Source organism: Physeter macrocephalus, chromosome 20 (genome assembly GCF_002837175.3).
Source record: "Physeter macrocephalus isolate SW-GA chromosome 20, ASM283717v5, whole genome shotgun sequence".
Taxonomy (NCBI): Eukaryota; Metazoa; Chordata; class Mammalia; order Artiodactyla; family Physeteridae; genus Physeter; species Physeter macrocephalus.
In genome coordinates, this window is record NC_041233.1 from 82,132,046 (window position 1) to 82,147,241 (window position 15,196).

The 15,196-nt window shown below is 47.4% G+C and overlaps 1 protein-coding gene across 6 annotated transcripts in view; it reads left to right on the plus strand.

Moving 5' to 3' along the window:
• Positions 1–6,182: 6,182 nt before the first annotated feature.
• Positions 6,183–15,196, plus strand: part of GLRX3 (glutaredoxin 3) — a 33,276-nt gene continuing 24,262 nt past the window's right edge. For 2 of the 6 annotated variants that reach the window (XM_028481116.2, XM_028481117.2), the window contains exon 1: positions 12,179–12,290. Coding sequence is in view for 4 of the 6 variants with exons in the window: in XM_024121313.3 (XP_023977081.1) it covers positions 6,212–6,300; positions 12,182–12,290 (198 nt within the window). In the remaining 2 variants the exon portion in view is untranslated. Of the gene's footprint in view, positions 6,301–6,689; positions 7,362–7,479; positions 7,581–12,178; positions 12,291–15,196 lie in introns of those variants that run through there. The other 4 variants (XM_007126688.4, XM_007126689.4, XM_055080904.1 and 1 more) reach the window with 4 other exon arrangements.

A 15,196-nucleotide genomic window follows, 5' to 3' on the forward strand; every position in this document is an offset into this window, starting at 1 on the left:
TAAATTGTCAACAACTAGAAACGTGCTTAAAAATTATTTTGACTAAAGAGCTTTTGAAGATTGTAGCAATTAGATCAAGATTTGTGAACTATATTTCCTAGAAATATATTTCTTCTAGAGAGCACCTTATGGGATGTGGTCACATTTTCTTTTTTTGGCCTATAGCAACCCCAAAACGTTCAACTCAGTGCTAGATTAGGTTAGTGGGTACACGCTTATCCACATTGTCTTATTTTAGGGGAAAAGAGATTACTGTGAAACCATCAGATAACACACACTTCTGAAAAGAAATGAAATGTATTTTTATGGGTGGAGCCAAGATGAAGTATGTCTTGAAATCTGTTTTATAAATAAGCTTGCTCATAAATTGTCCATTCACTGCTTCGAAATCTTTTTACACGTTTGAGGAGCTGTCAGAGGTCCCTAATAAATATGAGTCTTATTTAGTTTACTGGATATGTAATTCTTCTTTTCTTTGAAAATAATTGTTTTTCAAGCAAGTGCAGCAAAAATACAACCAATAAAAATCTCGCTATGGCAGCATAAACAACCTTTATAGCCAGCATATACATAGAGTTCTTCCAATAATAGCAGCTTCTGGTAAGGAAGGAACAAAAAATTGGCCAGACTTTGCCAAGATCAAGTGCGGGGCTCCTAAGGGTTGACAGAGGAAACATCACAGCCCATTCCCACTTCTCTATCCCAGACTAGTTCTTGGTTATCAGGGTGACATTTGTAGCATCCCAGTTGCCAGGGAGGCCCTTGGGCCAAGGACAACAGGGCTGGTCACTTGGTTGGACCCAGTGTCCAGTTTACCTCAACGTGGTTTGTGAGACAACCTTCCCAAGGCCCATTCTTGGGGCCGCCAAAGGTGATGGACAACGGGGTGAAATTCCCTGGAGGGCTCCGGAGGGGCAGAACACAGACTGTCCACTTCTTAGTTACCCCACTCTCGGTCCAGGCCGGTGGTCCCTCAGCGGGACTGTGCCAGGGTAGGTGGCAGGGCTAGGGCGGGCCGATGGGGGTCGACTTCCGAGAATCTGGTCCAGGGATTCTTCTCTGGGGTTCTGGTCAACCCGTTGGGGCTCCCGGGAGGGGCGTTTGTTTCGGCCCTTCCAGACCTGCGCCCAGCCGTGGTCACGTGACCACGACCCCTGCTCCGGGCCACCCGCGTGGATGGAGCCCGCAGCATTGGGACCCGGGGCCACCCCAGCTCCGCGCGGCAGGTTCTCAGCAGGCGCGCGGGTGCTCATTTATGCCACTTATAGTAGCTCGAGAAGATGTTATCGCAGCTTGAGGACGGAAATTAAAATATGTATCCTTCAGGTGCAAATCTACTGTACTTACAGTTTTACTGTTTCTCAGCAGGGGGCTCCATTAATCTTGTAACAGTGAAATTCCTGAGGAAATTAATTCCCTCCAGTTGGGGTTATTCTCAACCGGCCTTTGGAGGCGGAGTGATTGGAATTTAGGAGTCTCTCTTAAAAGAAAGGAAGCATCGGCCATTTTCCTTGAGTAACAACACTTCTTAATGCCATGCTTTGCCCATTAAAAACCCTGTGTGTCTCTCAGCTCCTCGAGGGAGTGTTTACAAAAACCAAGCCAGGTGGGAATTCAATTCCAAGTCCTCCCCTGTAACAACCAGGTGTTTTTCTCCACCTGGGTTATCTGTGCCCACCTAGTGCTCAGCACTGTGCCCTGTTGGGGAATAACACTGGGGCCCAGGATGGAATGATGTGTCACCAAACGTGGGATGGCTAAAATATTTCCTCACCCGTTCAGGAGCGGTGAAATGTTAGCTGTCATTAAAAATAATTACACCTCAACCACACAAACACATCCCATTTGAACTGGGGTCCATTCACAGACACAGGGTGCAGCACCTTTACTGCCAGGAAGGCCCCCTGCAGCCCTCTCTGAAGCCTGTGCTCTGCCAGGCCAGGCCTTCAGCCGCCAGGACCCAGAGCCTCAGCTTCCCGGTCCCCATGGTCCCAGCCCCTGAAGTGCCACACAGCCTTCTCAGCAAAACCTAATTGTCCCATCCTTTTCAGGGCTGTGCTGCTTGGAGAGCTGTTCCTGGTTCCTGACCAAGTGGGCCGGCCGGAGAGCCCGGAGAGGCCCCTGCCCAGAGGCCACGAAGTGTCACTGGGCTCCCTAGGGGGAGCCCTCTGCCCCAAGAGGGTATAGGCTGTAGCTAAATGATGCTTACAAATGGGTCAGCAGAATGTCAGTGTCTGGGATTAACCCACACTGGGGACAAAGGCCACAATCAGCCCCAGCATCTTGCTTTCCTGTGGTTTTGAGTCTTCACGCACTAAGTTCTGTATCATAATGATGAGTTTTTCCCTCTGTGCCTGAACACGCTCAGAGAAACAGAGAACTGGGCTCTCCAGAGTATGAGTAGCATGCAGGATGGGGTGCAGCGGGGGCAGGAGGAGAGCCTGGGGTGGTACAGGGAAGGCCATGGAATGAGTCCTGGCACTGCCCCTTCCCTGCTGTGGATTTGGGCAATTTCCTTAGCTATAAAGTGGGGCAGGTGTAACTGAGCAGGACCCTATGGGGCCTTCCCAGGACTGAACTGCACCCCGCCCCCCATGTCCTCTGCCTGACTCTTGTCTGCAGAAAAACTTTAGCCTCCTAGGCCTTGCCTGAGTTCCAAAGGATAACTTTAATCAGAGAAGTGAGAAAATGCAGAGAGAAAGGAAAATGGTCAAGCAAGACAAAATAATAGTTTAAACAAAGTCCAGGGCCTTTAGTTCCTCCTCAAGGGCTATAGATCATATTTTGAGCCATGACCTTGGAGCTGTTTTGCAGACACTGAAGCCCCTACCAAGTGGAAGAAGTTAACTGCATGCTGCCCACAAGCACGCAGACCCCAGACCAGCTGGAACCAGGTTGATGACGTTGACTCTCGATGACCTCACCACCAGCCAATCAGAAGTATGTCCACGAGCTGATCACGCCCCACAACGCTCCTCCCTCACCCTGTCTTTAAAAACCTCTTCCTGAAAGCCTTCGGGGAGTTTGGGCCTTTTAAGCACTAGCTGCCTGGACTCCTTGCCTGGCTCCTGCGATAAATGTTGCACTTTTCTTCATCACAACCTGGGGTCAGTAGATTGGCTTTACTGTGGGTGGGTGAGAGGACCCAAGTTTGGTTTGGTACCACAGGCAGTGATGTTTTTGCATCATGGTCTGGAAGCAGCAAGGACTTTGGAAAGCTAAAAAGCACTATATAGCTGTGTACACCCTTATCTACCTGTAACTCAGATGGGACAGCCCCCCAAAATGTGGCTTGGGCTCAGGGCTGAGTGGAATGGTCTTTGCTGTGAAATCAGAGCATTTTAAAGCTCAGAGATTCACTTGCTGAACGTTAGGCCTGTTGATATCAATAGTGATAACAGCAAAAAGGGCAGGAGGCAGAATTGGAAAGGTTTTTAGGGAGTTTTCCCAACTATTTTTTTAAGGTAGGGAGCATGCTCTCTAGCTGGTATATCCTGCTTTCAGCAAATTCCATTTAAAGAAGGAAAAATCAGGATTTTTAACAGTTACATTAGATGGGTGATTCTTGCATTTTTTGAAAAAGATTCACTATCACACATTTCCCTAGTGCATTACAATTTCATTATTTTTAAATTACAAAGCCCATCCATGTTCTTTGAAAAAAATGCAAGTGAAATGTTTTTAGTATTGATGTGTAAGTTTCCTTCAAATTAGAGATATAATTCTTGTACAACATTTGTTGCAGATGTGTTTCCAAACATACTAACATTTCAATGAATGACTCTAAAGAAGTTTAAAAAACAAAAAAAGAAAAAGAAAAAATGCAGGTGACACTAGGAAGCATATAATGTAAAAGGTGTAGGTCCTCCCTTTAAAACTTCCCTATTTTCACTCTCTGGGCACAGGTTCTTCTAACACTTTGGAGAACATCCTTCTGAAGACCTTTTGCTATGCTACATTGAGCTATATGGAGTTATGTGTTTTATTTACGTATAATTCTGTTTAAAAATGGTCATCAGAGCATACATCTTGTTTTGCAACATGCTGTTTTCTCCCCTCCTGGTGCATTTTTTCATAGTAATCTCTAGAATTTATTTACTTTTTTTTTTTTTTTTAAAAAAAACTAACCTTTTTATTTAAAAATGATTGTAGCGTCACCTATATGGAGTTATGTGTTTTATTTACGTATAATTCTGTTTAAAAATGGTCATCAGAGCATACATCTTGTTTTGCAACATGCTGTTTTCTCCCCTCCTGGTGCATTTTTTCATAGTAATCTCTAGAATTTATTTACTTTTTTTTTTTTTTTTTAAAAAACTAACCTTTTTATTTAAAAATGATTGTAGGGTCACGTGCAGTCATAAGAAATAACAGAGAGAGATTCTGCCCATGCTTTTCCCCAAAGATAGCATCTTGAAACACTGTAGTACAATATCACAACTAGGATGATGATATTCATACAGTCTGTCCATCTTCTTCCATTTCTCCAGTTTTACTTGTACTCTTTGTGTGTATTTCGTGCTATGCAATTTTGATCACGTTTAGGTTTGTGTACCTACCACCAAAGTCAGGATACAAAACAGTTCCTCACCACTCTCGTATTGCATTTTAGATAATGGAATTTACCATCTTCAGGAACACCCACTTCTCAGGATAAGGCACATATGTAACTAAAGACAACTGTCAGTCACTGGAGCAGAGCTGCCCAAGAGAAAATACAAAGTGAGCCACAAATGAAAGTCACCTATGTAATTTAAAAATTTCTAGTAACCACATTTAAAAGGTAGAAAGAGGTAAATTTAATTTTAATAATATATTTCACAAAACCCAGTATATCAGAAGTAGTATTTCAACATGCAATCAATGTAAACATTATCAATGAAATATATTACATAATTTTTTTTTTTTTTTTTTTTTGGTAATAAGTCTTTGAAACTCCACAAGCACACTTCTCCACCAGCTGCAGGTAGAGAGCATGTACGGAGCACCTGCCACGTTCTTGGCTCTAACTTAGGGACTGGGACAGAGACACAGTTCCCGCCCTTGATGAGAACCAGGGCTGGTGGAGACCACAGGTGCAGTTCTAACCCGATGAGATGTGCACGTGGTAGAAGGCGCACAGGTTCCCTGAACACCCACGGGAGTATACATGGGGCCTGCCCTCAAACTCAGTACAGAGCCTGAGGACCCCCAGGAGGAGCCTCAAGTGTCTGGGTGGAAGCGATGGCGTTAGTAAGATGGGAGCTCCAGGAGTGGCTCTTTGGAGAGCAGGCGGGGTGCAGTTTGTGGAGAACCAAAAAGACTCCCTCGGCCCCAGGGCAGATGGATGCTGGGCTCCGGAGCCTGGGGAGGGCCCTTGGCTGGCGGTTGAGGTTCCCCTGGTGATTGAGGATACTAGGACCATGGACAATTTCACCCAGGCCGGAGAGTGCGTGGGAGTTATGGGCAGGGGAGGTGGAAAGGTGGTGAGCGACACTACCTGGAGTGTCAACATTAGGAGATGCCAAGGAGAGCCAGGGAAGACCCGAGGTTAGAGGAGCGTGGGGCCTGCGGGCCTGGGTGAGACGGTCCTCGGGGGTGGGCCCATGGTGCCGGAGGCGGCCCACCTGCCCAGGCCGTGCTGCTCGGAGGTCACAGTGGGTGATGGGTCTGCGCCCTGGCTGCGCACAGGGATGGCCCCGCGGCAGGGGCGGGGGGGGGTAGGTGGAGGGCCACGCGGTGGCGCGGGTTCGGGCTCTTCAGGACCGAGTTCGAAGCTCCTTGTCAGTGTTGAGGTTCGGAGAGGGCTCAACCTCCCTTTCTCTAACCTCCCATTCCATCCCCACCTTTATGTAATTTCCTTTTAGCTTAAAATTTCACTTTGTTCAATATACACTCACATCACACACGCACACACCATTCTCCCAGCTGCCGTAGGAGTTGCAAGGAACGTACGGCGCCCCGACATCCAGGAGCCCCGGAGGCCAGGATTCTTGACAGTCCGGAGCCCCGGGGATCAGGAGCCTAGGACTCTCACTTGGCCCGCCGGTAAACCCCAACCTCCCGCGTTTCACCGGCTCCCGGCTTCCGCGCGTGCCTGGAGGGCGGGGCGGGCGCGGGGGGCGGGGCTTCTGCGCGGGCCGGAGGCGGGGCGGGGCTTCCGCGTGCAGCCGCCCGGGCCCCTCCCCCATCGACCGCCCGCGCTCGATTGGTCTTGTCTGGCGGCGGCAGCATGGCGGCGGGGGCGGTTGAGGCGGCGGCTGCTGTTGTGGAGGTCGGCTCAGCCGGGCAGTTTGAGGAGCTGCTGCGCCTCCGAACCAAGTGAGTGGGGCGGCGGGCGGCGGGCGGCAGGGATGAGGGGACGCGGCGGGGGCCGGCCGCGCGGGCTGCCCGTCTCCCTCGCACCCGGCCCGGCCTGGGCGGAGCGGCCGGCGCGGCCCGGACCCCGAGGCCAGGTCCCCGCCCCGGAAGGGGAGCGGGGTCAACCGCAGACCCCCGGCCCGCCGGGCGCCCCGAGGCCCGGGTCCCGCCCTGTCGCTCGGCCCGCCCTCCCGGGGTGCGGCAACGCGGGGACTCAGCCGCGGGTCGGGGGTGGGCGCGGAGACCCCAGCCCCCGCCCGCTTCGTCACGGGCGGGCGGCGGAGGAAGGCCTAGCTGGGTCGGCGGCCCTGCCTCCTTTTCGAGGGGCGTTTAAGGGTGTTGGTGATGGGGCAGAGCGCACTGTGTGGCGCTGTTCGGGCCGAGGACGCGGGTCTTCTGTTTCCTGGACGGGCTCAGCGGGTCTTCTGTTTCCTGGACGGGCTCAGCCGCGGTCCGTTTTGGCTTGGCCCACGTGCCTCTCGCCCTTGGGACGGCGTCTGAAGGAGACCCACCGGGATGCAGAGGCCTGGCCTGGGGGAACACATGGAAACCCCGAGCTTGCGAGCCGGCGCCGGCGGGCGGGCACGGGGCCTCCGCAGCGGTCTCGCGGCTTCCGCTGGCCGAGCGCTCGTGGGCTGGGCGGTGTCTCGGGGCATGGCCGGTGGGGGCGGCGGAGCGCCAGCCGATTGCCAGGGAGCCAGCCCCAGAGCCGCTGCGCACGTTTCATAACCAGGCCTCAGGAGTGTCCTCTGCGGTGAGAGGGGTAGGACAGTGCCCTCCCGGGGGTGTGGGAGCGGACACGCGTGCTGCCTGGCCGGCGGGAGCACTCGCGGCGCCTTCGCGCCCGGGCTCTTCTGCGTGCGGCGGCGCGGGCTCGCTGGCAGTGGAAGCGTATCGGTGCGAGTGCAGGAGCGGATCGCGGTTGGAAGCGGGTAGTGAGTACGCTGGCGAGCGGCTGAGCTGCGGAGTGCGGGTGCGATGGGAGAGTTCCCGTCTGGCTTCCCCGCCGTGTGAAGTGAAAGGTGTTCACCAGAGCCGCTCTTGCGGCATTTCCGGTCTTGCTGGGAAACTGCCAGAAACGGGCGAGTGGGGCGGGGCGGGGGGGGCACGAAGGGAATGACGTGGACTCATTGATGAAAGGTGATTCATCCAGCTCTGCCCCCATCTTACGGCGGCCCACTTATGGAGTGCCCCAGAGGCGGCGTCTTGAAAGGAGCAGGGCTCGTGTGGACCTGCCCTTCGTAAGTGTTCAGTTCACAGTCACCTGGAGGACTATTTTGCTTTTTGTGTTTCACATTTTTGATTTTATGTGTCGTTTTTTAAGGAAAAAAAGTCATTAAGACTTCACAGTTGGAAAAAGTTTAAATGTTAATTCTTGCCACGGGCCCGTACTTGAAATAATCCGGAAACCAATATACCTTTTTCGTGGTGATGAGTTTAAATGGGCACATGGGAAGGAAGTGATGCTTGGCATCTGCGGAAGGAACAAATCTCTGTTACTTCTGGTGAAAATGGCAGCATTTCAGAATACTAAATAGTACTTGTTAATGTAGTTACTTAACGTCTACTTTACAAATCATCACTTCCCAATTTTAAAATTTCATGTGAACTGAAAACTTTTCTTGCTTAAGTCAAATAATCAGACGTTTATGTTACTGAAACCTCAGTTGGTCTATACAGTGGGGATATTAATACCCATTTACAGAGTATTTAAGGTTTTTACCCATTTGTAAAATATTTAACAGAGTCTCATACTATATGATCTTAATAAATGGTAGTTGGTGTTATCTGCAGAGGAATAACTATAAGAGCAGAACACCTGTAATAACAGAGAAACAACCGTTTATCAATCACTAATTATCTTACTGATAAAGAACCAAGGTTCATTACATTGTTTAACATCACAGTAGTTAGGATTTGAATCTCCTCTTTCTCTAAAGGTTTTCCTTAAACAATGCACCCTGCATATTGGGCTGTCCATGAAGGTGGAGAGATTAGTTACATATAATCCAAGAGATGGTGACAGCGTTTATGTTTGTTTCAGGTTTATGTCCTTATGATATTAGGCATCGTGTACCTAATTGGAAGGTGGAAGTTAAGCATCTAAATATGAGAATATTGTGGATAATGTAAAGTAACAACATTAATATCATTCTGTAATGTTTTCAAAGTGCTTGTATATTTTTGTTTGATCTTCCCAACCTCCCAGGGTGTTACTGCTGTTTTACAGATGTGGAAGTTAAGTTAAATTACTCTTCAACCCACATTAGTAGTAATGGAATTTAAGTTGTGTACGTGTGCTTTTTTTCTTTTCTTTTTTACATACGTTGACACATACTGTTAAAAAGTTTGGTAGCCTATTTTAATTTTTAAAAAATGTACTCATTGTGAGCATTTTCCCATGTCATTAAACATTCTTTGGCATTTGATTTTTAATGGCTTTATGATATTTTATTGTATGATCATTAAGAAAACTATCTTGTTGAACAATAGATTTTTACAGTTATTTGCTACGTGAAATACTGGGAAAATATTCATATACGTACATCTTTGTCTCTTTAATGACTTCTGTAGGATAGATACTTGAAAGTGTGTAAGTATGTTGAAATTTCAGAAAGGTTCCAGTTTAATTTTTACTGGTAGGATATGAAAGTGCCGTCTCACTGTATCCTTTTTGTCATTGAATATTATGATTTTAAAAATCTTTTTTCAGTTTGGTGAAAGTATCTAACTTTTAAAAGATTGAGGTATTAACTTATATACTGTAGTAAAATGCACAGATCTTAATTGCTGGGTGTGATGAATTTTGACATTTGTATTAACGCAAGTAACCATCATTCAGGACAAGAATATAGAGCCCCAGAATGCTCTTTAGGCTCTTTCCAGTAATCCCCCACCAGTGATCTGCTTTCTGTCACTGTAGATGAGTTGTGCCTCTTCTTGGACTTTATGTAAATGGAGTCGCAGAACTCCTGGTCTTTCGTGTCTGGGTTGTTGTGCTATGCTCAGTGTGCTTTGGGGATTCATCCATGCTGCCGTGTATCTGTAGTTGGTTCCTTTTTTTACTGCTGAGTGGTATTCCGTTGTGTTAATATACAGCAGTTTCTCCAGTTTGTGGACATTGGGTTACTTGCAGGTTTCGGCTGTTATGCGCCAGGCTGCTGTGAACATTCCTGTGCAGTTGTTTCGTGGGCCTGTCTTCCTTCCCACCATCCCTTAGGCCCCAGAGGCCCCCCGCCACGCTGTGCAGAAGCTCAGTGAGGAGGCTGGAGTAGGCCGAGGCTCACGCGGGAGGCTTTGCGGGGCCAGGTAGCTCACTTCTGCCCCGCATCGCACTGGCCACAGCTCAGTTCCGGGGCTCCAGCCCGGGACACAAGCGAGACTGAGAGCTGTAGTCTAGCTCCATGCCCAAGAGGAAGAGGCAGCAGGGGTTGGTGAAATACTTCTTCCACAGTCTCTGCTCACCTACCCACACGCTGAGGCTCCTGCCTTCTGCTGCTGCTCTGGAAACCCATGGAGTAGGGGCCCTGCCATGTGTCCTTCCCCACCTTAGGCGGCTCTGCCTTTAGAGCCTCCTGCATTACTCTTGTGTGCCCCTGGGCAGCCCTTCCGTCTTCCTCGCTCCTGTCTGTGACCCCTGTTCTCCATTTTCCTTCGTTTCAGCACATGACCTTGCTTCCTACCTGGAAAACAGGACTTCCAGAAGCATCTTCCAGAGCTCTTCTTCGACTTGCCCCTCCCCCGACACCTACACATTTACTTGTAGCTTCACCCATTCTTTTTTTTTTTTTTTTTTTTTTTGTGGTATGCGGGGCCCTCACTGCTGTGGCCTCTCCCGTTGCGGGGCACAGGCTCCGGACGCGCAGGCCCAGAGGCCATGGCTCACGGGCCCATCACCCATTCTTTTTTTTTTTTTTTTTTTTTTGTGGTATGCGGGCCTCTCACTGCTGTGGCCTCTCCCGTTGCGGAGCACAGGCTCCGGACGCTCAGGCTCAGCGGCCATGGCTCACGGGCCCAGCCGCTCTGCGGCACGTGGGATCCTCCCGGACCGGGGCACGAACCCGTATCCCCTGCATCGGCAGGCAGATTCCCAACCACTGCGCCACCAGGGAAGCCCAGCTTCACCCATTCTTGATTCCTTTGCTCCTGACCTGGAGGAGATTGTCCCTCTTCTCAAGGCGAATTCTTTTCTGCTCTCAATTTCCCTCTCCTGCCACCTTTGAGAGCTTGAATCCTTAGCTGTCTCTCGTGTCTTCAGCCTCTCCCTCCCCATTTGCACTGTCCCTTCACAAAATAAACGATGAAAATTTTCTTGTATTGAAAAAAGCCCGTTCCTTGGTCCTGTCTTGATCCTTGCTCTCTCTCTGTTTACACCCCAGTCTCTTACAGAGTAGGTTTCTAGCCATCTCTGCTTCCTCATCCTTAGTCCAGTGGTCCACACGCTGCTTGTGTCATCCACTGGACTTAACTCTCACTATTGCTGGTTGCCCTTCCTGCTGCATTTGATGATTGTCTCTCCTTCCTTCTTGACTTCTGGGAGACCCTTCCTGTGTGCCTCTTAGGTCCCTTCTCTGGTCTACCACCAGGGCTCCTTTACCGCCATCTGTCCTAACTTAGTGTTGATGATCCCCAGAGACTCTGCCCTCGGCCTCCTCTTTATCCTCCTGCATGGATGAGCATGGTGCCGGCCCTGTTTCTTGATTCCCAGATCTGCAGATTAGGCATGGACTTCTTTCTTGAGTTCCAGACTATCACAGCCCACTAGACTTCCTTTCCTCTCAGGTTGGCAGCTTCTGTACTGTGATTCGTGGCTAGTGCTACCACTAGCCATCAGTCACTAAGCCAGAAACTTGGAGGTACTGAAATTTAGACTGTGCTCCAGTGCCACCAAATCCTGCCCCCAGCTCTCTGAAGTCCCCAGTGCCTCCCTCGGCTTCTGGCCCCCAACACTGCATGGTAGGCTCCTCCTTCTCTCAGTACTTAGCTCACATGAGCCAAGTATTCTATTCCTTTCCTTGCCCAAGGTTAGTTGTCCTTGTTTCCTTTCTCCGTGTAACATATTTTTCAATGTATTTTCTTCCTGGATTTTCAGATTTTTTTGTAGTCAAGGGGGATTATATTTGAATTTGGAATTCTGTAAAACTGAAGGGTTTTTCAGTTGGGTATGAGGATAGACTTAAATATATCTTTGCCAAGATAATTTTATATGAAAATAGTTGATAGATGCATACTGAGATTCCTGAGAATTTCATTGACAATTTATTAATCGCTATTCTGTCTGTTCATTCTATCAATTTTTAGAAAATCTTCTGTAGCATAATAAAAAAAAGTATGTGAAAAGCAGCTCCCTTTTTTTCCCTTTGTTTTCTGGTTATATACCTTCATTTGCAACATTTTATTTCTATTCCTATGATCACCTCATCACAGGACCATGTCAAAAGTAAATACTAACATGAATAGTAGTAACGCATATACAGTCATTTTTCACAAACGTTGTGCCTTGACTACAGAAATCTAGTTTCCATCTTTCTTTCCTAAGGGTCTCAAAATAGAGTTAATTTACGTGGCTAGTAGTTGAGGTGGATGAATATTCAGAACCACTTCATCTGAGCTAAGTATTGACTCAAGAAATACCATTAACTTGAAAATTCATCCAAAAGATTCTCAAGACCTTGCAAGTTATATTTCTGTCTGTGTTTAATATAACAAGATTCTAGCAGTACAAAAACAATTCAGGCGGTCCTTGTACAGGTTTCTTTGCTAATAGAATTTGATCTGCATCAGTATTTGCTTATTTCTAAAGCTACTATATTTTTAAAAACTGCATTTTATGGATTTACAGGTCCCTCCTTGTAGTCCATTTCTGGGCACCATGGGCTCCACAGTGTGCTCAGATGAACGACGTGATGGCAGAGCTAGCCAGGGAACACCCCCAGGTCTCATTTGTGAAGGTACTGTATTTTCAGTGTTATGTCTTTTAAGAATTTAATTCTGATTTATGGGTTAGACTACATTTTATTAACCTACAAGGGAGGCCTGGTGTGGGATTCCTCATGTTCATAGATAGCTGTGCTGGGATCACAGTAGATTATTCTTAAACGTCTTAAAACGGTTTTGCATTTTTCAAGTAACGAGTGGTGTAAAACTCACCACACTTTCCCTGACACATGCTTGGTTGGGAGGACAGGATGGCAGTTGGGGGAGTGTCTATGTGGGCAAAAAGCAGATGAGATCATTCATTTTGGGGAATTGTGGTTTTAATATTGTAAACGTAGTAACAAGACTTACTTCATTGAAAAGCTAGGTGTGACGTGGAAAGTGATTCAGAAAGGGTGTGTGAAGGCCGCTGTAGGGACGGGGCGATTAGGATGAGGTTGCTGTCGGGGCGGGAGGTGTAGACCTACTGGAGAAACGGGGTTCTTCAGACCTGCCGGGAGGCAGAGGAAAAGGAAGCCAGTCTCTCCCTTGCTGCCTTTTTTTTTTTTTTTACCCCGTTGTGCATGCTCTGCATTCCTAGTCTCTTTCTTGGGTAGGTAGTACTAGGAAAGTGAGAGTTGTGACTGGATTAGCTCACTTCGTTTAAGCACATTTAACGTTATCAGTCAGGATTTAGTACTCATTTAGGCAGCAGGGCCAAAATAGGAGCTGAATATCTTAGAAATGAAATTTTGGGAAGGGAGAAAGCTGAATCCTTAGTATTTAAAAAAGCAGACAGGAAACGAAAGCTTTATTTTTATTTTTTAAAAATAAATTTATTTATTTATTTTTGGCTGCATTGGATCTTTGCTTGCTGCGCACGGGCTTTCCTCTAGTTGTGGCCAGCAGGGGCTACTCTTCGTTGCGGTGCGTGGGCTTCTCATTGTGGTGGCTTCTCTTGTTGTGGAGCACGGGCTCTGGGCATGTGGGCTTCGGTAGTTGTGGCTCGCGGGCTCTAAATCTAAAGCGCAGGCTCAGTAGTTGTGGCGCATGGGCTTAGTTGCTCCGCGGCATGTGGGATCTTCCCAGACCCGGGTTCAAACTCGTGTCCCCTGCATTGGTAGGCGAATTCTTAACCACTGTGCCACCAGGGAAGCCCAAAGCCTTATTTTTTAAAACCAGGGTTTGTGGGGCTTCCCTGGTGGCGCAGTGGTTGAGAGTCCACCTGCCGATGCGGGGGATATGGGTTCGTGCCCCGGTCCGGGAAGATCCCACATGCTGCGGAGCGGCTGGGCCCGTGAGCCATGGCCGCTGAGCCTGCGCGGCCGGAGCCTGTGTTCGTTCTGCAACGGGAGAGGCCACAACAGCGAGAGGCCCACGTACCACAAAAAAACAAAACAAAACCAGGGTTTGTGAGTTCAGAGGATATGTTGGCAAGTATACCTGTATATGGGGTTAAAAGTGACATCAACTGTATTGCTTGTATGCCGCTTTTTATGTAAACTGAAGACCCAGAATTCTGACATACTAATGCATTTGTATAGTGAATGATATAATTTTCAGACAGTTTCTGTATAAATAAGTGTGCTTTGAATAGGTATTGCACTTACGATGGTTCAGAAATCAAAACAGTTTAAAAAGATGTACATTGAGAAGGTCTGCCCACTCCTTCCCCTGTCAGCCCTGTTGTCCCATCCTGTAAGTAGCTGTTTGTATTAATTTTGCATGAATCCTTCCAGTGTTTCTTTGTGCAGATAGAGCAAGTATGAATATAATGGTTAGCTTTTTAAAATTTAAGGACTTATTTAAAATTCTAATGAAATGTGTAATGAAACCTTAGAATGTAACCCTAAAATGTTCAATATAAATAATGGAAGGGAACATTAAAACTGCATGTTTGGTCAGTGATAAAAGATAATGATTACAAGTGAAATGAATGATTAAACATTCAATCATAAGATTAATCAAGATGATGGTAATTGTTGTAAGTCTGCTTTTATGTGTATAGTGTTACTGGTTTAAGTAGCACATTGTTGTTAGCTGCCATTTGAATGATTTATTTAAAGTAACTATAGAATTACTTCTCACATTGGTACCAAACTTGGCAGTGAGACTTTAAGTTGTTCAAGTGCTTAAGTGTCTCAGCAAGCCAAGGGTTGGGAAACCCTTATCTGTTGGGGATACCTGAATCCAACTGCACCTGCCATTCACGGAGAGGGTGACAGGGCTGGTTGGGTAGTTTGCCCAGGTTTTGTTACTTTCTGCAAATTCACTCTGGCATAGTTTTTCTTGCTTAGACATCCTCAAAGGTAAAGATCATTTGCATGGAATTTGGAAGGTAGGTACTTTTAAAGGCCACAGTGCTGAATAATAGCCCAGGAGAGGTAAAATATTTGAGAGATTTCTTGGCATTTCCCAGTAAGAGAGGCATGTGATTCATTTCAAAACAGCTTTCTCAGTGAGAGCTTTGTGAAACTTCTAGGGTATAGAATTGATGTTCTCCTACCCTCTATTTCTTTTGATTTCTTTTTTTTTTTTTTTTTTTTTTTTTTGCGTTATGCGGGTTTTTTTTTTTTTTGGCCTCTCTTTTTTTTTTTTTTTTTTTTTTTTTTGCGTTATGCGGGCCTCTCACTGTTGTGGCCTCCCCCGTTGCGGAGCACAGGCTCCGGACGCGCAGGCTCCACGGCATGTGGGATCTTCCCGGACCGGGGCATGAACCCGTGTCCCCTGCATCGGCAGGCGGGCCCTCAACCAGTGCGCCACCAGGGAAGCCCTCTTTTGATTTCTTGGTCTTTTTTTTTTTTTTTTTTTTTTAATGACTGCCATCGTTTGGCATTTTTTACTTGACGTATAAGAGGTTAGTTCATTCTATGACGTAGGTTTGCAGAATCATTATATAGATGGTTTTAAACACTATGTTTTTAATAGTTTGATTGTAAAG